Genomic DNA, 20,866 nt, shown 5'->3' with positions numbered 1-20,866 from the left:
AATATAGTCATATCATATGATACCATCCACATTAATCCCATTTTAGACACTTTAGGTCATGGGTCTCAACACGCGGCCCGCGGGCCAAATGTGGCCCGCAGGACACTAGTTTGAGGCCCCCGCCTTGATATGAACATTTAATGTTAGTGCGGCCCGCGCAAGTTTGATATGGATGCTGTATGGTATCATGTACCCAGAAAAAAATATTACGTTTGATTAATGTTCATGTTAAAGGTTAAATAACTGTTAATAGTTATCCTCCCTATCCGTGTGGAAGTGGTACATTTTTGGCTATTTATGTTGAAAGGAAATAACTTGAAGGCTACCGTTTAGGTGGCTAGCTCTCTAGTTTGCGAGTTAGCATGTGTCTCAAGACCCTGCAGTTGCGCAATATGTTATAATATAATATGTAAATAAAAAAAGTATAAATGTGACTATAGTCGTGTTTTGTCATGTCTACAGGGCTCTAACAATGCTTTGTTCATTTTAATCTGAAAATAATAATTTGTCCACCCACCAACTATATTTGGTTTCTTAAGTTTTTATTATTTGCCGTTTTATTATTATTATTATATTTATTTATTACTGATTGATTGCTTTTCTTTATTCTTGATTTGTTCATTTATTTTTCATCTTATTTTGTGCAGAAAAATAAAAATTAAGATATTTGAGAACAGTGGAATGTTTTATCAGAGCTTTTCTTGTAGAAAATCAGAACCAAAGCACTGAAAAAGTTTGTATATTTTTCTGTTTTTAATAAATGCGTTTTGTTTATTTTTTGGAAAACCTGATGTGGCCCAGCCTTGCCCAGACCCTAGCTCCAGTGGCCCCCACGTAAATTGAGTTTGAGACCCATGCTTTAGGTAGTCATAAATGTCCTGTCCTATTTTTTTCATAAAGAGGTATAAAGAGGTATTTTTTATGAAATATATTTCACAAATCATTTAAAAAAACACATTTACTTGATATCTATATATAAGACGATGACATCCTTATCATGGTGTGATTGTTACTGTTGCACTTTGCTAAAAAGACACATTTTAAACTTGTATTCGGTGGTACCCCGGCATGATTGGGTATGATTGAACACCTAAACCAGGCCTCCCACATATTGATATTGATAAAATAACCCAGCACAGGGCCAAAGAATGTTGCGAGTGGCAGCAATTCGGTCAAGAAGGTGAGAAATATGACTGAATTCAAGAAGAAAACCTCCCCGTCTTCGCCAACAAGAGTGCCTTCAATAACGGTAAATGTTATGTGTTTATCATTTATAAGCATTATACATCATTAAGAATCATCGGTATTCTTCCGGAAGGGCATCCGGAATTTAAAGGCCTCAAGCCAGATTAGCATTTGGATGAAAAAGATCTGCTGTGGTGACTCGGTAACCAGGAAAATGCCAAAAGAAACAAAGAAATACTTTATAAAATGTATTTTTGTGGATACTTTTGTGTCTGGAACAATGAAAGCTTACATAAAATATAAACATTTGCTCCCCTACCGTATGTAAGGGGTGCCTGACAATAAACCTAGCATGTTTTTGGAATGTGTTAGTGTTCTTACAAGGAACACTTAACTCATCACACACCAACTTAACACGCAAGAGGTATAATTATGAAACCAGCTCAACCGAATCTTTCATTCATCCATTTTCTACCGCTTATCCTCACGAGGGTCGTGGGGGTGCTGGAGCCTATCCCAGCTGTCTTCAGGCGAGAGGTGGGGTACACCCTGGACTGGTGGCCAGCCAATCACAGGGCACATATAGACAAACAACCATTCACACTCACATTCATACCTATGGACAATTTGGAGTCAATTAACCTAGCATGTTTTTGGAATGTGTTAGTGTTCTTACAAGGAACACTAAACTCATCACACACCAACTTAACACTCAAGGGGTATAATTATGAAACCAGCTCAACCGAATGTCTTCAGGACAATTTGGAGTTAGCCAAGTAGCCTAGCATGTTTTTTTGGAATGTGGGAGGAAACCGGAGTAAACCCAAGCATGCACGGGGAGAACATGCAAACTCCACACAGAGATGGCCGAGGGTGGAATTGAACCCTGGTCTCCTAGCTGTGAGGCCCGCGCGCTAACCACTTGACCGCCATGCCACAATATGAATAATATGATATCAATATACGGTTCTAAGTGGCCTTTACTGTGATGTGGCCCACGGTCAAAACGTGTTTATGTACACTCGGCAAAAGAAACATTTTCTTATCTGTGTGTGTGTGTGTGTGTGTGCGTGCCTACAACTGAAGACACCTCCCACATAGCTCATGTTCCACATCGTAACTCACGGCCTGTTTTTCTACCTGTCCATCTCCCTCTCCGGAAGCCCACAGTGGTCTGTTCTTTCTTGGTGTATTTGCATTTTAATAATACATACCTCCATGTCTACACATTTTCTTGCCAGGTTTTCTTGCACATTCCTTGGATATTCTTTTGACTGTAAAATGAATAGAACACTAAAAAATAACATGTGGCCCCCTGGACACAAAATGCACAGATGTTTTAGCATGCACACGCACACACACACACACACACACACACAAATAGAAACATAACACATTACCATAAAAACAGAACTAAAGATGGGGGAAATGAAAAAGCAGTGTTGTCATAGCACGACTCAACGAACCACCGGATTTCAGGAAATTACTACGGAAGGAAATTTGTGGAGAAATTGTGAGAATGCTGAAGAGCGGGAATGCTGGACTGAATATGTGGAATTACAGGAAAAGTGGCAATTGAATGTTTTGATGCTGGAATGCTTTGAGAAATGTGGAAAAATGTCATTACATTGGAAACTTTTGGATTGGAAAAATTTTTGGAATGTGGAAAAAAGTATAGCGTATAATGCATATAATGTTTTTATGTTGGAATGGTTTGAATCGAACCGTGAGAATAGTTGAGTGTGAAAAAATGAGGCGGAATAACATACAGTAGTATATTTTCCCATTTCCTCCCCATTTAAGCCACGACTTATATGAATATGAAATATAATTGAAGTAGTTTTCCCAAAGTTAATTCATACGGACTGATCAAACGAACAGTTGGAAATTACCGTCCACAGCCGTGAGAGGCGCTCAGAAATGTGGAAGAGATCGGGAGCTCGGTGAACTTGCTTGTTGTAGAGTCGCTGGCTTGTTATGTTTATGTTTATGATTTAAGCCTTTTCAGCTTCCCGGGTATGTTCTTTATGCTATTGTGTAGTTCAGGGGTGGGCAAACTACGGCTCGGGGGCCAAACCCCGCCCGCCAAGTGTTTAAATACGGCCCGCCTGTTGAAATTTTTACATACAACCTGGTCTCATGTTATTTGATGTGGTCTGCTGTTTACACAAACACATATAGCAGATTGCATGACACTTATGTATACAATAATTCCAGGTGGATTATTGAATTATATGCGTAAAAAAATATATAGTCTGGTCCCCTGTCAATTTTGTTAAATAAATGCGGCCCGCGAGTCAAAAAGTTTGCCCACCCCTGAACTACAAAATATAAAGAACATACCCGGGAAGCTGAAAAGGCTTAAAATCAACATAACAAGCCAGTGACTCCAACAAGAAAGTTCACCAAGCTCCCGATCTCTTCCACATTTCTGAGCGCCTCTCACGGCTGTGGACAGTAATTTGAATGTTGGTTACGTTATGTTATATCAGGGGTCTCAAACTCAATTTACCTGGAGGCCACTGAAGCTAGGGTCTTGGCAAGGCTGGGCCGCATCAGGTTTTCCAAAAAAAAACAAAACGCATTTCTGAAAAACAGAAACTGCAACTGCAGGGTCTTGAGACACATGTTAACTCGCAAACTAGAGAGCTAGCGACCTAAACGGTAGCCTTCAAGTTATTTCCTTTAAACTTAAATAGCCAAAAACGTACCACTTCCACACGGATAGGGAGGATAACTATTAACAGTTATTTAACCTTTAACATGAACATTAATCAAACGTAATAATTTTTTTCTGGGTACATGATACCATACAGCATCCATATCAAACTTGCGCGGGCCACACTAACATTAAACTTTCATATCAAGGCGGGGGCCTCAAACTAGTGTCCTGCGGGCCACATTTGTTTGTTTTTTTCTATTAAACCTTTTATGACTGATACGACTATGTTCAAATTCCAGTGTATGATTGCCCAATTTCGGATTTTTTTTGTCGCATGGGATTTCTATCGACATACAAACGAGGCCTGGGTCACCATTGAAACAAAATTGTACCGTTCAGACTGACATGAAAAAATCAGATATGAGAAATAAAAAATCTGAATTGACCTGCTGTGTGAAAGTGTCCGTGTGTCCATGTTCTTCAGCATTCAAACAACGAATAGTTGTAGTTTTTATGAACTACAACATGGCTGTCAATTTGTGTTTTTTTTTTTTAGACTTGAGGTGCAGTGTTTGTTGCCGAAGGACAAACACTGCATCCTGGCTACGACTGCTTGAGTCAGGAATAACAAGAGCTTTTTTTGTTTGCATCATCCGACAGCGACGTCATTGCATGGGAATGTCAAAAGCTGGAATACTGTTTGATGAGCAAAAAACCAAAAACACAACCAAAATCACAGTTACGCTTATCGACTGATGACACGTCATGCCAATGAAACATGCTCAAAGTCATGCGCTCTACCGAAACGTAAAAACTTCTGAGAAACAAACTCCAAATAGGTTTGGACTTTACCGGGACCTCGGATGCCAACCATTACCCCCGCAGTCCGTGGACTGACTTACCGTCTTCCGTGGGAACATAGATGTTAAGGTAGAGGCAATCCTCGCTCTGGTCTTGGACGTACGTGGAGACCACGTCGATGCTGTTGGTGAACCACACCGGCAGCATCACATCCGGAAGGCGTCCGTCCACGATGTTCTGAGGGCACACCGGGGCAAAGTGCGTTGCGTTGCGGATCTCCGGCCACGGCACCAACGGCTCAGGTGGCTGGAAGCGGCGGGGGCCTGTAGGCGGGGCGGCAAACGGGACGCCCAGAAACTGTACCACGGGGCCCAGGATGTCATTGTTCAACTCTTTCTTGATGCCTCGCAGCTTCCCGTTCGGGGTGGCGACCACGAGGTCGTTGTCGTCGAGTTTGTCGGCGAGTACGCCGCCGCACGCGTGACTGAGCAGTAGAAGCACCCACAGAAAAGACCGACATTTGTTCGTGTGACGCTCCAAAGCAGACGGCATTTTCCCGCCGCAGGCACAGAGCGGAAGCAGTCGGAAGCCTGTCCTCGGATGTTGCCTCCGCCGAGCCGTTACTCCATAATCGGTCGCCGCGTTTGCGCTCATTTGTCTTTCCAAGATTCAATTAGCCTTGCACGTACTCACCTGTGACATCTTCACGCATCGTCACTAAAACAGGAAGCAGGAGGGCGGGACAAATCCAAAATGGAAAGGTCTCTGTGTTATATCCACGCCGGGGAAGAAAGACTTATCTTATCAATATGATATTCCTTCCATCAATTCAGTATTCCTTAGAAGTCAAAGTCCATGAAGGCACCATCCCGATGCCAGTGCGGGAAAAAGCTTTCCACTTCTCTACTTTTGGAAAATGACAGCAAGGCCTTGAGTCATCCAGACCCTGCAAAACAAAAAATACAACAATTAGGACTTCCTCTTCATTTAGCAAACAGATATAAAAACACCACAAATATTACTTTTATCCTGCAATACTACAGTATACTCAGCGGGATGGCACAAAATGTGTCCTTTCAGCACACTACCCATAAACGACTGGATTTAGAGACGCTAAATTACTTTTTTAACACTAAAAACAACTGCTTTTACTACGTGGAGGAACATTAAATTGGCCGCAAATGATGAATTATTCAACAACAGCGGAGGCGTGCGTGCCAACTTCAACAATATCAAGCCATACATTTCACTTATTATTACTTTACAATTATTGCTTAAAGCAGGGGTCTCAAACACGCGGCCCGCGGGCCAAATGTGGCCCGCAGGACACAAGTTTGAGGCCCCCGCCTTGATATGAAAGTTTAATGTTAGCGCGGTCCCCCGCAAGTTTGATATGGATGCTGTATGGTATCATGTACCCAGAAAAAATTATTACGTTTGATTAATGTTCATGTTAAAGGTTAAATAACTGTTAATAGTTATCCTCCCTATCCGTGTGGAAGTGGTAAGTTTTTGGCTATTTAAGTTGAAAGGAAATAACTTGAAGGCTACCGTTTAGGTCGCTAGCTCTCTAGTTTGCGAGTTAGCATGTGTCTCAAGACCCTGCAGTTGCGCAATATGTTGTAAATAAAAAGAGTATAAATGTGACTATAGTCGTGTTTTGTCATGTCTACAGGGCTCTAATAATGTTTTGTTCATTTTAATCTGAAAAAAATAATTTGTCTACCTACCAACTATATGTGGTTTCTTAAGTTTTTATTATTTGCCGTTTTATTATTATTATTTTATTTATTTATTTATTACTGATTGATTGATTTTCTGTGCCCTGTGATTAGCTGGCGACCAGTCCAGGGTGTACCCTGCCTCTCGCCCGAAGACAGCTGGGATAGGCTCCAACACCCCCCGCGACCCTCGTGAGGAAAAGCGGTAGAAAATGAATGAATGAATGATTGATTTTCTTTATTCTTGATTTGTTTATTTATTTTTCATCTTATTTTGTGTAGAAAAGTAAAAAGTAAGATATTTGAGAACAGTGGAATGTTTTATCAGAGCTTTTCTTGTAGAAAATTGGAACCAAGGCGAAGTTTTTTAAATGTTTTTGTTTTTAATAAATGTGTTTTATTTATTTATTGATGCGGCCCAGTCTCACCCAGACCCGAGCTCCAGTGGCCCCCCAAGTAAATTGACTTTGAGACCCCTGGCTTAAAGCTTCTGTCCCTCCTTGGCTCCAAACGCCACTTTTTCCACCCAAAAAAAATACACCATCACCACTACCTCCATCACTGGCGAGCCGATGTTAACCAGACATTTCTAATAATTATTTTGTATTTGTTTGATTTATTCACTTATCCATTTATTTTGACACTTTATCACTATTGTTACACATTCCCATTTATTTTCCCTCCAGCCATTAAACACCATAAATAAATGCCAAACACAGGAAGTAAACAAAGTTAATGACAAAATGTGTCAACATATTAAACACGGGACGTGAGCAAATCAGTGCTGATCACTAAGCCTATTAAAGCTAACTAATCCCAAGACTATTATGTCTTAAATGTCTGTGCAATGTCACACTAAGGAAGCGAGTGCAGCTCATCCGGAACGTCGCGGCGGCGGCGGCGACTGACATAAATGTTCCTGGCATCTCACTGCTATGCAAACGCAATTTCGTTAGCAATGAACAAATAATTGATCACAGTTTCATGGTACACTATAGTTACTCTTGGTGGAAATATAGTGTAATACAAGTGATATGTATGTAGTATTCTGGTCACTAGGTGGCAGTAATGAGACAACACATTGAGCCACTACCTTCCATGATATTACCTTAACACTGACTCCTATTCCGTGTGGAAGTGGAATGTTTTTGTCTTTGTAAGTTTAGAAGAAATGAATTATAAGCTAACTGGTTAGCTCGCTAGCTAACAGCTGTCTCGAACCCCTGCAGCATCGGAGAAGCGCAATGTGTTCATTCATTAATTTTCTACCCCTTTTCCTCACGAGGGTCGCGGGGGTGCTGGAGCCTATCCCAGCTGTCTTCAGGCGAGAGGCGGGGTACACCCTGGACTGGTCGCCAGCCAGCCAATCACAGGGCACATATAGACAAACAACCATTCCCACTCACATTCATACTTATGGACAATTTGGAGTGGCTAATTAACCTATCATGTTTTTGGAATGTGTTAATGTTCTTACAAAGAACACTAAACTCATCACACACCAACTTAACACTCAAGAGGTATAATTATGAAACCAGCGCAACCGAATCATTCATTTATTCCTCACAAGGGTCGCGGGGGTGCTGGAGCCTATCCCAGCTGTCTTCAGGCGAGAGGCGGGGTCCACCCTGGACTGGTGGCCAGCCAATCACAGGGCACATATAGACAAACAACCATTCACACTCACACCTATGGACAATTTGGAGTTGCTAATTAACCTAGCATGTTTTTGGAATGTGTTAGTGTTCTTACAAAGAACACTAAACTCATCACACACAAACTTAACACTCAAGAGGTATAATTATGAAACCAGATCTCAACCGAATCATTCATTTATTCATCCATTTTCTACCACTTATCCTCACAAGGGTCGCGGGGGTGCTGGAGCCTATCCCAGTTGCCTTCGGGTGAGAGGCGAGGTACACCCTGGACTGGGCGCCAGCCAGCCAATCACAGGGCACATATAGACAAACAACCATTCACACTCACATTCATACCTATGGACAATTTGGAGTCATTAATTAACCTAGCATGTTTTTGGAATGTGTTAGTGTTCTTACAAAGAACAGAGATGGCCAAGGGTGGAATAGAACCCAGGTCTCCTCGCTGTGAGGTCTGCGCGCTAACCACTCGACCGCCGCCTGCGCAATGTGTTTTAAAGAATAAATAAGCTGTTGACTTTTTCAGTCACGGTGGATGAGTGGTTACTTGGCCATAGAGTCAGGACATTGGGAAGACCTGGGTTCAAATCTCCATTTGGGCATCTTTGGGTGGAGTTTGCATGTCATCCCCCGTGCGTGTTTGAGTTTTCTCCAGTTTCCGGTCACATTCCAAAAACACGCATGTTGAATGTTAGGCTAATTGGACTAACTAGCAACCAGATGAAGTCTAAAATTAACATTTTAAATGAAAACAATATTGGGATTATTTCCCCAACGGTTCAGACCTAAACCTATGCAGTACAGAACCCCTGAGGACCACCCACCATTGACCACGTCTCTATGCTAATAGTTGCATTTATTACATAATCCAGCTGCAGTGTCGGATTGTTGTTGTTTTTTGTTTTTTTTTGCTTTGCTGTTCTTTCTTTCTCCAGAAAAATGTCAATAATCTCTGATGACGAAAACTCTTTTGGCAGACCGGATGACAGCCTTGTTTTCTGGTGTGAAGATAACATTGTGGACCGGACTGCAGCTACAAGCCAAAGGCGCAATTATTGATTTTAGATGGAGCAAGGCCATGTTGACTTGGGACTATCATGCATAATGAGCCGGTGGAACAAGTCTCTCCATGTAAGTACACAGGAGGCAGGCATGGGGGGGGCACCACCTGAAATGACACTTATATATCATATACAGGTGGTTCTCGGGTTAGCGGTTTCATTCTGACTATGTGTTGCGAGTCCAAAGTCAGAACTCAGACTTAAATTACCACTTAAGCAACCTGTGAGTTATATGGAATGTTAGCGCTTTTAAACACAGGCGGTGCAATGCATTCATTCATTTTCTACCGCTTTTCCTCACGAGGGTCGCAGGGTGGGTGCTGGAGCCTATCCCAGCTGTCTTTGGGCGAGAGGCGGGGTACACCCTGGACTGGTGGCCAGCCAATCACAGGGCACATATAGACAAACAACCATTCACACTCACATTCATACCTATGGACAATTTGGAGTGGCCAATTAACCTAGCACAGGGGTCTCAAACTCAATTTACTTGGGGGCCACTGGAGCTCGGGTCTAGGTGAGACTGGGCCGCATCAGGTTTTCCAAAAAAAAACAAACAAAAAACGCATTTATTAAAAACAAATTTTTTTTTAAAACTTCGCTTTGGTTCCAATTTTCAACAAGAAAAGCTCTGATAAAACATTCCACTGTTCTCAAATATCTTACTTTTTATTTTCTACACAAAATAAGATGAAAAATAAATAAACAAATCAAGAATAAAGAAAATCAATCAATCAGTAATAAATAAATATAATAACAATAAAACGGCAAATAATAAAAAGTTAAGAAACCACATATAGTTGGTGGGTAGACAAATTATTTTTTTCAGATTAAAATGAACAAAGCATTATTAGAGCCCTGTAGACATGACAAAACACCACTATAGTCACATTTATACTCTTTATTTACAACATATTGCGCAACTGCAGGGTCTTGAGACACATGCTAACTCGCAAACTAGCCTTCAAGTTATTTCCTTTGAACTTAAATAGCCAAAAACTTACCACTTCCACACGGATAGGGAGGATAACTATTAACAGTTATTTAACCTTTAACATGAACATTAATCAAACGTAATAATTTTTTCTGGGTACATGATACCATACAGCATCCATATCAAACTTGCGTGGGCCGCACTAACATTAAACTTTCATATCAAGGCGGGGGCCTCAAACTAGTGTCCTGCGGGCCACATTTGGCCCGCGGCCCGCGTGTTTGAGGCCCCTGCGTTATATAGTTGAATAAATAGCCTTATGAATAAATATGAATGAATAATAAATGTAAGATAAACAAGATTAGCATATTAACAAATAGTGTGTAGAAATATGGTAAATATAGGTAAATATGCATTTACTGAGTAGCCTTTACTGTGGGAACGGAACTGGAGGAGCTCAGTCGCCTCTCTATTGGCTGAACTGCTGTGATTATTAGATTAAATTAATCTCCAGAAACTTTCTCCGCCTCTCTTTAATATGCCAGCACATCAGTAGAATATCAATATCAATAGAAAACGTGTAGGTCGTCACCACTAATGAATGATCAGGAAAGACGATCAACGAACAGATGGAATCAGAGTCACAGTTACACTTTTGCTTCTCATAGGAACTGCGGTGCATTCAAGGACCGTCGACCGTAGTACAAATCTCAATGCTTAAAAATTGTGTGTTTTTCGAACCTGACCTGTATGGTGAGTCATTCATTCATTCATTCGTTTTCTACTGCTTTTTTCATGAGGGTTGCGGGGGGTGCTGGATCCTATCCCAGCTGTCATGGGGCGAGAGGCGGGGTACACCCTGGACTGATGGCCAGCCAATCACAGGGCACATATAGACAAACAACCATTCACGCTCACAGTCATACCTATGGACAATTTGGCGTCGCCAATTAACCTAGCATGTTTTTGGAATGTGTTAGTGTTCTTACAAAGAACACTAAACTCATCACACACCAAGTTAACACTCAAGAGGTATAATTATGAAAGCAGCTCAACCGAATCATTCATTTATTCATCCATTTTCTACCGCTTATCCTCACGAGGGTCGCGGGGGTGCTGGAGCCTATCCCAGCTGTCTTTGAGCGAGAGGCGGGGTACACCGTGGACTGGTCGCCAGCCAGCCAATCACAGGGCACATATACATATAACAACAATTCACACTCACATTCATACCTATGGACAATTTGGAATGGCTAATTAACCTAGCATGTTGCATGTAGCATGTAATATTTTTTTCTGGGTACATGATACCATACAGCATCCATATCAAACTTGCGTGGGCCGCACTAACATTAAACTTTCATATCAAGGCGGGGGCCTCAAACTAGTGTCCTGCGGGCCACATTTGGCCCACGGGCCGCGTGTTTGAGACCCCTGACCTAGCATGTTTTTGGAATGTAGGAGGAAACCGGAGTACCCGCAGAAAACCCACGCGGAGAACATACACACTTGGAATTGAACCCTGGTCTCCTAGCTGTGAAGTCTGCGCGCTAATATGGTCATATATTTATCAATTATTACCGACTTAGCGTGAATGAGATGCGTTTTCCGCATGGAAAATTGCAAAAACAATCAAAATAACCAAACATTTATGAATGCTAAATCTTGAATAAGCTAAATGAAAAAGGAACGACAGAGAATTAATTTACAGCATAAGTGAAAGTCTTTTTATGTATCCAACAATTTTATGATTTATAATTTATGGAAATCTCTGGTGTTTTTCTTTTCATCTGCTGGTTCCACTGCCTCACCCTGAAGGTCAGAAAGGACCTCTATAATGCTGTGAACCCCTGGTTCCAAAAATCACAGGGGTCAAACAGGAAGTTGGCAGCGTTCCGGGACCAACATCTTCCAAGAAAAGCAACCTGGTGTCACCTAGTCATGTTTTCGATCGCTACCCTCAGAACGTCCGTCGGTACGATTCAACTCATGCAAATCCTTCATCTTCAGCTTGGCAATCTGCCTTTTGAATTTCCTGCAGTTTTATGTTTATGTTTTTATGGTCTATGCCTTTATTGTGTACGTTAAGTATGAAATGATGCGTGTACCTCATTCAAGCTGTCCAAGTTAATTGCCGCTGATGGGATAAATAAATTATTCTGGATGTGAATCGGAAAACCATGACACTGTCTATCGTTCATGTGAGCTAATGTACGTGTTGATACAGGCCAGTGGTTGTGTCGTAAGGGCCAGCAAAGTCTTCTCTGCTGGCCTAAACGCTATCACATGCACTGAGCTACATTTACAATGTAAATTCTAGTGTTTATTCAACAAACTTTTATTTTCTTCATTTTCTGTCTCTTGGCTGCATCGCTTCCAGTAGTGTAGGTGTAGGTTAGTTTTTTTTTTGGCCAACAATTTCAGCTTCTATGTGTTGCCATGTCACTGTAATCCAGGGGTCTCAAACTCGCGGCCCGTCCCCCACCTTGATACCAAAGTTTAATGTTGAAATGACAACTTAAAACTGTGTGCACACCGGATACAATTAACATGATTTTGCCCCGCCCATACTGTTACCCTACCCTGTTACCCCGCCCTGTTTTGCTTTGGATTAGCAATGAAGCCAAAGACTTATGACGCTGGGTACAAAATAAATGTAGGAAATGATTTGGAATAAAACGGAAAATACACATCAAGATAAAGCATCTCATCAAACATGTTGTTAAAGTTACGACGCTGCTCCCAGATGGAACTGAGTACGATGCTAACTTGCTAATTGGGGAAAATTATTAAGTTTCATTAATGTTCATGTTAAAGGTTAAATAACTGTTAATACTGTACATTTGAATCTGAAAAAAATCATTTCTCTACCAACTGTATGTGGTTTCTTACTTGCCGTTTTATTATTATTTTACTTATTTATTACTGATTGATTGATTTATTGTCTTTATTCTTAATTTGTTTATTTTTTTAAATCTTATTTTGTGTATAGAAAAATAAAAATGAAGATATTTGAGAACAGTGGAATGTTTTATCAGATATTTTGGTGTGGAAAACCGGAACCAAAGTACTGAAAAAGTGTAGGGTATAGCAGAAGCAAAAGCATTGAAGATAGTTTTTTTATTTATTTTTTTTTCCAGTTTTTAATAAATGCGTTTTGGGTTGTTGTTGTTTTTTTTTTAACCTGATGCGGCCCGGCTTCACCCAGAACCTAGCTCCAGTGGCCCCCAGGTAAATTGACTGTAATCTAACCAGGGCCTTCAGAATCAGTAGTGCAGGCTCATGTCACATAAACACTATTAGAAATTGTGCCGTTTCAACCAATCGGATTTAGGATTTGCATTACAAAGGCCAGCTAGCAGGCCTACGAGTCAAATGGTCGAACAAATAGGAAGTAGCGATTTGGAAAAGGAGGACGGATTTTGTCTTTAGAATATCAACATCTCTGGTGATTATGACATATTTATTTTTTTGTCAAATTAGATAAATAATGAGGTTTGGAGTCGTTTGACCGAGCGCTAACTTTCCTGTTCCGTAATGCTTGACGTGAACTCAGACCTTTGGGAGACAATGTGTTTGAAGAAAAAGGATTAAACGGGAATAATGCTTCTCTTTGGAATGCCACGCCTTGATAAATTACCTTTTGGTATATTATTGTGTGTCGGTATATTGTCATGTGACACGTATGCCATTTTTAAACAAACACAAAATGACCTTGAGTCGGAATTGTCAATCTGGATGTAAACAAATGTGTTTATTTCGGATTAATGCTTGGAATATTGTGTGCATGCCGCTGTAGCGACTGCAGCAACCCTATTGTGACCACCCCCCCCGGGGGGGGGGGGGGGGGGGGGGGCACACTCACAGGAGACTTAAATAGCACCACTCCACAACTAAAAATTTAAAGCTAAGAATTTTAGATGTGGCACGTCCGGTTTCACGATGACCTGGATGACTGAGACTCGACCAGATGCGGTTGCATCTGGATTCTTTTCCCAAATGGTTCCGTGCTACTTCAAAAGCGAAGATCCCCAAGCATTGCAGTGGGAAGGAATCTATCCATATTTTACACCCATTCGTCCTACAACTGGTATTTGGGGCCACGGGAGAAGAAAGGGGGAAATTACGAAGACAGCATTGAGCAGATATGTTCCTTGAGGGCTGAGCTATGTAGATCACGGCCCCAGGGAACTCGGTGGACTGATGGAGCCTCCGGAAACAGCAGAAAGGATGCATAATAAACAAGGAATACCGACTTTCACCAAGTCACATAATTTTGAAAATGAAACCACGAGTGTCGTTTCAAATCCAAGGAGCTAAATGGATAGCCGATATGTCACATTGAATGTCATATCAAATCATCAATAAGCATAATAATAATAATAATGATGGACATGTAAAACCATGCACTTTGCCTGCACTACGGGGCCCCAACTGGGACAACTTTCATCCACAAACACACATATATGTATAAATAAACACACAAATAATGAGCATGGAAAGGTTTACGTCCATTGAACGGCGATGAGCATGACATCATGAACCAAACCATCATGTGTGACGTTGACGTGCGAGGGGGGGGGGACAATTACACGCCGGCACCCACTCAGTCTGCAAGGTTTCATGCGTCATGTTGCGCGATTTCATGCATGTGCAAACGCGCACGGCTGGAAGCGGCGCATATTCAAATCACGGCTGCCTGTGTTTGTGTGTGCTTCCCTTTGCCGAAGGTGCGCAGCTGCAGCTGCAGCCGATGTTGGAGCAAATTGCAGTTGGGGTGGTGGTGGTGGGGGGTAGACATCTTTTCTTTAGGAAAATTATAACATGAAACTGGAATAAGGAACACCACACCCCAAAGATTCAACAACAAAACGTCGTTTGTGTACCTGAATAAATACGGCATCGTGATGGAATATTATATATTATATTATAAGCGGTGACGCTGTCATGGATATAAGCATGTTCGATACCTATGACCGTTCTAGCATGTATGACAACAGCAGTATATTTACCATGCAAGGGAATATTTCTCATACACGAGTGGGAATTCTGTCTTCCTCCGCTGGCTGCGTCTCACACAGGAATATAAATCCTTTTTGTCCGACGAAGCCCTTTAAAAAAAAAAAAAAAGAGGCTAAAAACCAGAAAAAGCAAAATGACGGCTGACGATCAACGAAGACAACAAATGAAAAACATCCGCTTCGGTTCCCCCGAAATTGGTGCTAAATCCACACATGCTTGACGCACAAGCGTCTACTTGATAATGGCGGTGATGCTGAAGATGAAGGATTCCTACCCTTCCTCCCCAACCCCCAACATCGCCATCATCATCGTCAGCAGCAGCGCCAGCATCCACCGCCTGCACTTGTCCACGTCCACGGTGAAATTGGCTGGAAACGCGTTAACGCTGTCATTTATCGGCTTCTTTCCATATTAGCCTGCCGAAAGACAAAAGATGCACATACCTGTACTCCTGTTTTGTTAAATACTATGAATAAGCTACATATGTTAATATAAATGTATTATTTGTGCTTCACAAGTATACTTTGAATTGAAATATATTCATTGAAAATCGTTTTTGGGTGTCTTATTAGCATTTTTAGCTACGTCACTAACGCATCACGTCAGATTTTCCGTCTTCAATTTTAAAGCTAAAAGCCCCACTAGCTTGTTTCATAAAAAAATATTTCAATAATTATTGCCAGAAGAGTTTAATTATAATATTTGACACCCTGTTCACGTATAACAGAAGTAGCCTTTAAATACGAAAATACGGAAAAAAGCTAGCTAGCTAGCTAACTAGCTTACCTGGCTGCCATTTTGAGGAAGCCATAAGCTTGTGATGGTCACGTGACCGTCACGAGGCCTTATAGGTGAGTTAATAACGAGTTGGAGAGTTGATTCAAGCACGTAATGACACATTTTAACACACTTTAAAGAATCATGAAGTGATGTGTGGCTAATTTGATACATTGTTTGTGTGAGTGTGGGGGGGGGGCATGTGTCAGTTTCATGACCCATTACACGGAGATGCCGTAAGGTGGCGCTATTTTGAAACGTTAGCCCACCTCATCAATTCCAGTTTATATGAACCATATGCTTGTTTTTGATATAACGCTCAAAAGAAATATGGATATATATCGCCAGTTCATATCCAATGGGCCAGACCAAGGAGGCATGGCGAGAATGAATAATACCAGAACTGACGTTTGAAATGCTCCCAAATTGGAGTCTTATAGAAGAGCAAAGGGAAGCGACGACTCGGTCAGGTAACTACCTTCCTGCTGCAGCCCAGGTGTGCTTCATTGTTCCTTCCCACACTGGGAATTGGGTAACGTTGAGAGGAAACACAAAGAACAGCGAGTGAAAACAAGCACAGAAAATACACGGCAACCTTTTTGTTATGACTGAAGCATCGAGGATTCACAGTGCATGCAAAGTCGAACATTTTATTTTATGCTACGCTATCGGGAGAATACTCACAATGTAGCCATTTATGCCATACAGAAATTATACATAAGAGCTATGAAAATGTTACTTTTGCTTTTAATCTACGAATGCAGCGTGCAGATCTTACCTTTGTAAATGCAATGTATATTTCATCCAAGGTTTAAAGCAGGGAGGTCCAAGGTGTAGCCGGTGGCTGTTATTTATTGGCCTCGGGCGCATTCAAAAATATAATTCAACATAAAAAAATGAGGCAAAAACATCAGCAAAGGCAGGAAAATCTGCACTACATTTACTAGAGTACAAGAATAAAGTCAAAATAATATGAGAAGAAAGTATATTTTAGTAGCATAATGTAAAATATTAAAGAAAAAAAGACTTTAAAAAGTTGTAATAGGAATATGAGCTTGGGGAGAAAGTTCCATTTTGGGTAAAGAGTCATATCTACAAGAAACTGAGAAAAAACAGCAATAATTACAAGAATAAAGTCAAAATATTAAAAGAAAAAAAAGTATAAACTAACAAAAAAGTGTCGCAATTTTACAATAATAAACTGAATATTTTGAGGAAAAATACCTTATGGAAATACTAAAGCAAAAAAATCTTTTTTTTTTTTTAAGTCGGAAAGAGAAACCAAAAAAAAAGAAAAATGGGATTTTTTGGGAAATTAGCTTGGGCAAAAAGGTATACAATTATGAAAATGCAATTGTACAATAATAAACTGAATATTTTGAGGAAAAATACCTAGTGGAAATACTAAAGCAAAAAAATCCCCCTTTTTTTTAAGTTGGAAAGAGAAACCAGAAAAAAAAGTGGGATTTTTTTGGAAATTAGTTTGGGAAAAAAGGTATACAATGATGAGAATGCAATTGTACAATAATAAACTGAATATTTTGAGAAAAAAAATACCTAGTGGAATTACTACAGCAAAGAGATCTTTTTTTGTTTTTCATTAAGTCGGAAAGAGAAACCAAAAAAAAAACAAAAGTGGGATTTTTTTGGAAATTAGCTTGGGCAAAAAGGTATACAATTATGAGAATGCAATTGTACAATTATAAACTGAATATTTTGAGGAAAAATACCTCGTGGAAATACTAAAGCAAAGAGATCTTGTTTTTTGTTTTTTTTCAAGTCGGAAAGAGAAACCAAAAAAAAAGTGGGATGTTTTTGGAAGTTAGCTTGGGCAAAAATGTATACAATTATGAGAATGCAATTGTACTATAATAAACTGAATATTTTGAGGAAAAAATACCTAGTGGAATTACTAAAGCAAAGAGATCTTTTTTTTTTTTTTTAAGTCGGAAAGAGAAACCAAAAAAAAAAAAGTGGGATTTTTTTGGAAATTAGCTTGGGCAAAAAGGTATACAATGATGAGATTGCAATTGTACAATAATAAACAGAATATTTTGAGGAAAAAATACCTAGTGGAATTACTAAAGCAAAGAGATCTTGTTTTTTGTTTTTTTTAAGTCGGAAAGAAAAACCAAAAAAAAAAAAAAAAGTTGGATTTTTTTGGAAATTAGCTTGGGCAAAAAGATATACAATTATGAGAATGCAATTGTACAATAATAAACTGAATATTTTGAGAAAAAAATACCTTGTAGAATTACTAAAGCGAAGAGATCTTGTTTTTTTTGTTTTTTTTTTTAAGTTGGAAAGAGAAACCAAAAAAAAAAGTGGGATTTTTTTGGAAATTAGCTTGGGCAAAAAGGTATACAATGATGAGATTGCAATTGTACAATAATAAACAGAATATTTTGAGGAAAAAATACCTAGTGGAATTACTAAAGCAAAGAGATCTTGTTTTTTGTTTTTTTTTAAGTCGGAAAGAAAAACCAAAAAAAAAAAAAAAAGTTGGATTTTTTTGGAAATTAGCTTGGGCAAAAAGATATACAATTATGAGAATGCAATTGTACAATAATAAACTGAATATTTTGAGGAAAAAAATACCTTGTAGAATTACTAAAGCGAAGAGATCTTGTTTTTTTTTTTTTTTTTTAAGTTGGAAAGAGAAACCAAAAAAAAAAGTGGGATTTTTTTGGAAATTAGCTTGGGCAAAAAGGTATACAATGATGAGATTGCAATTGTACAATAATAAACAGAATATTTTGAGGAAAAAATACCTAGTGGAATTACTAAAGCAAAGAGATCTTGTTTTTTGTTTTTTTTAAGTCGGAAAGAAAAACCAAAAAAAAAAAAAAAAAGTTGGATTTTTTTGGAAATTAGCTTGGGCAAAAAGATATACAATTATGAGAATGCAATTGTACAATAATAAACTGAATATTTTGAGAAAAAAATACCTTGTAGAATTACTAAAGTGAAGAGATCTTGTTTTTTTTGTTTTTTTTTAAGTTGGAAAGAGAAACCCAAAAAAAAAGTGGGATTTTTTTTTGGAAATTAGCTTGGGCAAAAAGGTATACAATGATGAGAATGCAATTGTACAATAATAAACTGAATATTTTGAGGAAAAAAATACCTAGTGGAATTACTAAAGCAAAGAGATCTTGTTTTTTGTTTAAGTCGGAAAGAAAAACCAAAAAAAAAAAAAAGTTGGATTTTTTGGGAAATTAGCTTGGGCAAAAAGATATACAATTATGAGAATGCAATTGTACAATAATAAACTGAATATTTTGAGGAAAAATACCTAGTGGAATTACTAAAGCAAAGAGATCTTGTTTTGTTTTTTTTATGTCGGAAAGAGAAAAAAAAATGGGATTTTTTTGGAAATTAACTTTTGCAAAAAGGTATACAATTATAAGAATGAAGTCATATCACAAGAAAATGTAGACTGAAATATTGAGAACTGTAAAAAAAAAAGCCAGCAAAAATGGTGAAAAAAGAGCAAAGATTATATATATAAATAGAAATATACTATATAAATTCTTAGCATATATACGTACCTCAAAGGGACGTACAGTTGGGACAGCTGAAGTTGGTTTAAGATTTGAGTTTCTTATGAATTTATTGGTACACTACTGCCATACTGAAACATGAAATATAATTCCATAAAGTCATTGAATATGAATTGGTGTGAGAAACAATGCACATTCGGTTCCAATAAAAGTTTATACCAAATAATCAACATTAGTAGACAAATATGAAAATCAAAAAATTGTGATGTCGGCCTAGGTTTAATATGGATGTATTTTAAAAGAATAAATACGCACACACTCGAAAACATTACAAAGAGAATACTTATTAAAAATTAAAAACAAAGGCTGTAGTGCATTTTTAGGACATAAAATGACACCGTTTTCTGGATTTTATGATTGTTAAAAAAAAAAACCAATAACAACCAAAACATCAAATAACAGATAACGGGTCTTGGTCACATGGTAAGAAAAAGTAGCAAGAAGTAGGCTATATTAGTAAACATATATGTATATACAGACACTGTGTAGAACATGAAGGATCAACTACATATACGATATAACGATATACTGTATATACACACATACATACAATCAAAGACACAAAATAGGGGTGCGATGACGCAAGATCTCAGAAGAGATGAGTACTTGATCGGCCGAATGTGTGGTACCTCCTCTCAAACACAGAAGATAGATTCACGGGGGAATGATGTGCTGGAAACTACAAGAAGAAGGAGGGGGAGGGGGAATAAATAAAAAGTCAGATTAAAAAAAGTGACAAAATACTGCAGCAATATAAATTGGGCTTGTAGCTAAACTAGGTCCTTATATAGAGGCGGAGGACGTTTATTGACTCGGCTGCCCGCGCGTACATCCAGCAATCTATAATTACATCCATATGATCCGATATCTTTTTATGCCGTGTGATAATAATAATGATGCGGAATAAAAGCAGCTATGATGGAAGAGCAGGCATTCGGTTCTCATTTTAGAGAAGGGGTCTCAAACACGCGGCCCACGGGCCAAATGTGGCCCGCAGGACACTAGTTTGAGGCCCCCGCCTTGATATGAAATTTTGATATAATATTTTAATATAAAGTTTGATATGGATGCTGTATGCTATCATGTACCCAGAAAAAATTATTACGTTTGATTAATGTTCATGTTAAAGGTTAAATAACTGTTAATAGTTATCCTCCCTATCCGTGTGGAAGTGGTAAGTTTTTGGCTATTTAAGTTGAAAGGAAATAACTTGAAGGCTACCGTTTAGGTCGCTAGCGCTCTAGTTTGCGAGTTAGCATGTGTCTCAAGACCCTGCAGTTGCGCAATATGTTGTAAATAAAAAGAGTATAAATGTGACTATAGTCGTGTTTTGTCATGTCTACAGGGCTCTAATAATGCTTTGTTCATTTTAATCTGAAAAAAAATAATTTGTCTACCCACCAACTATATGTGGTTTCTTAAGTTTTTATTATTATTATATTTATTTATTTATTACTGATTGATTCACTTTATTCTTGATTT

At 39.0% G+C, this 20,866-nt stretch overlaps 2 protein-coding genes across 8 annotated transcripts in view; both read right to left on the bottom strand.

The window, feature by feature from the left end:
• Window positions 1–15,872, bottom strand: part of nlgn1 (neuroligin 1) — a 47,413-nt gene extending 31,541 nt beyond the window's left edge. For 2 of the 5 annotated variants that reach the window (XM_058072978.1, XM_058072979.1), the window contains exons 1-2: window positions 15,038–15,315; window positions 4,750–5,594 (exon numbers count right to left, since the gene is read on the bottom strand). In XM_058072978.1, the coding sequence (XP_057928961.1) occupies window positions 4,750–5,302 (553 nt within the window). In that variant the 5' untranslated portion in view covers window positions 5,303–5,594; window positions 15,038–15,315. The other 3 variants (XM_058072977.1, XM_058072976.1, XM_058072980.1) reach the window with 3 other exon arrangements.
• A 3,312-nt stretch (window positions 15,873–19,184) lies between these two features.
• The window catches only part of ect2 (epithelial cell transforming 2), a 37,839-nt gene continuing 36,157 nt past the window's right edge, over window positions 19,185–20,866 (bottom strand). Inside the window, exon 25 of one of the 3 annotated variants that reach the window (XM_058073404.1) lies at window positions 19,185–20,063. Coding sequence is in view for 1 of the 3 variants with exons in the window: in XM_058073405.1 (XP_057929388.1) it covers window positions 19,974–20,063 (90 nt within the window). In the remaining 2 variants the exon portion in view is untranslated. The remainder of the gene's footprint in view (window positions 20,064–20,866) is intronic. The other 2 variants (XM_058073403.1, XM_058073405.1) reach the window with 2 other exon arrangements.

This window comes from Doryrhamphus excisus, chromosome 5, assembly GCF_030265055.1.
Source record: "Doryrhamphus excisus isolate RoL2022-K1 chromosome 5, RoL_Dexc_1.0, whole genome shotgun sequence".
Classification (NCBI taxonomy): Eukaryota; Metazoa; Chordata; class Actinopteri; order Syngnathiformes; family Syngnathidae; genus Doryrhamphus; species Doryrhamphus excisus.
The sequence above is the reverse complement of the archived record's forward strand: the minus strand, read 5'-3'. Positions and strand labels throughout refer to the sequence as shown.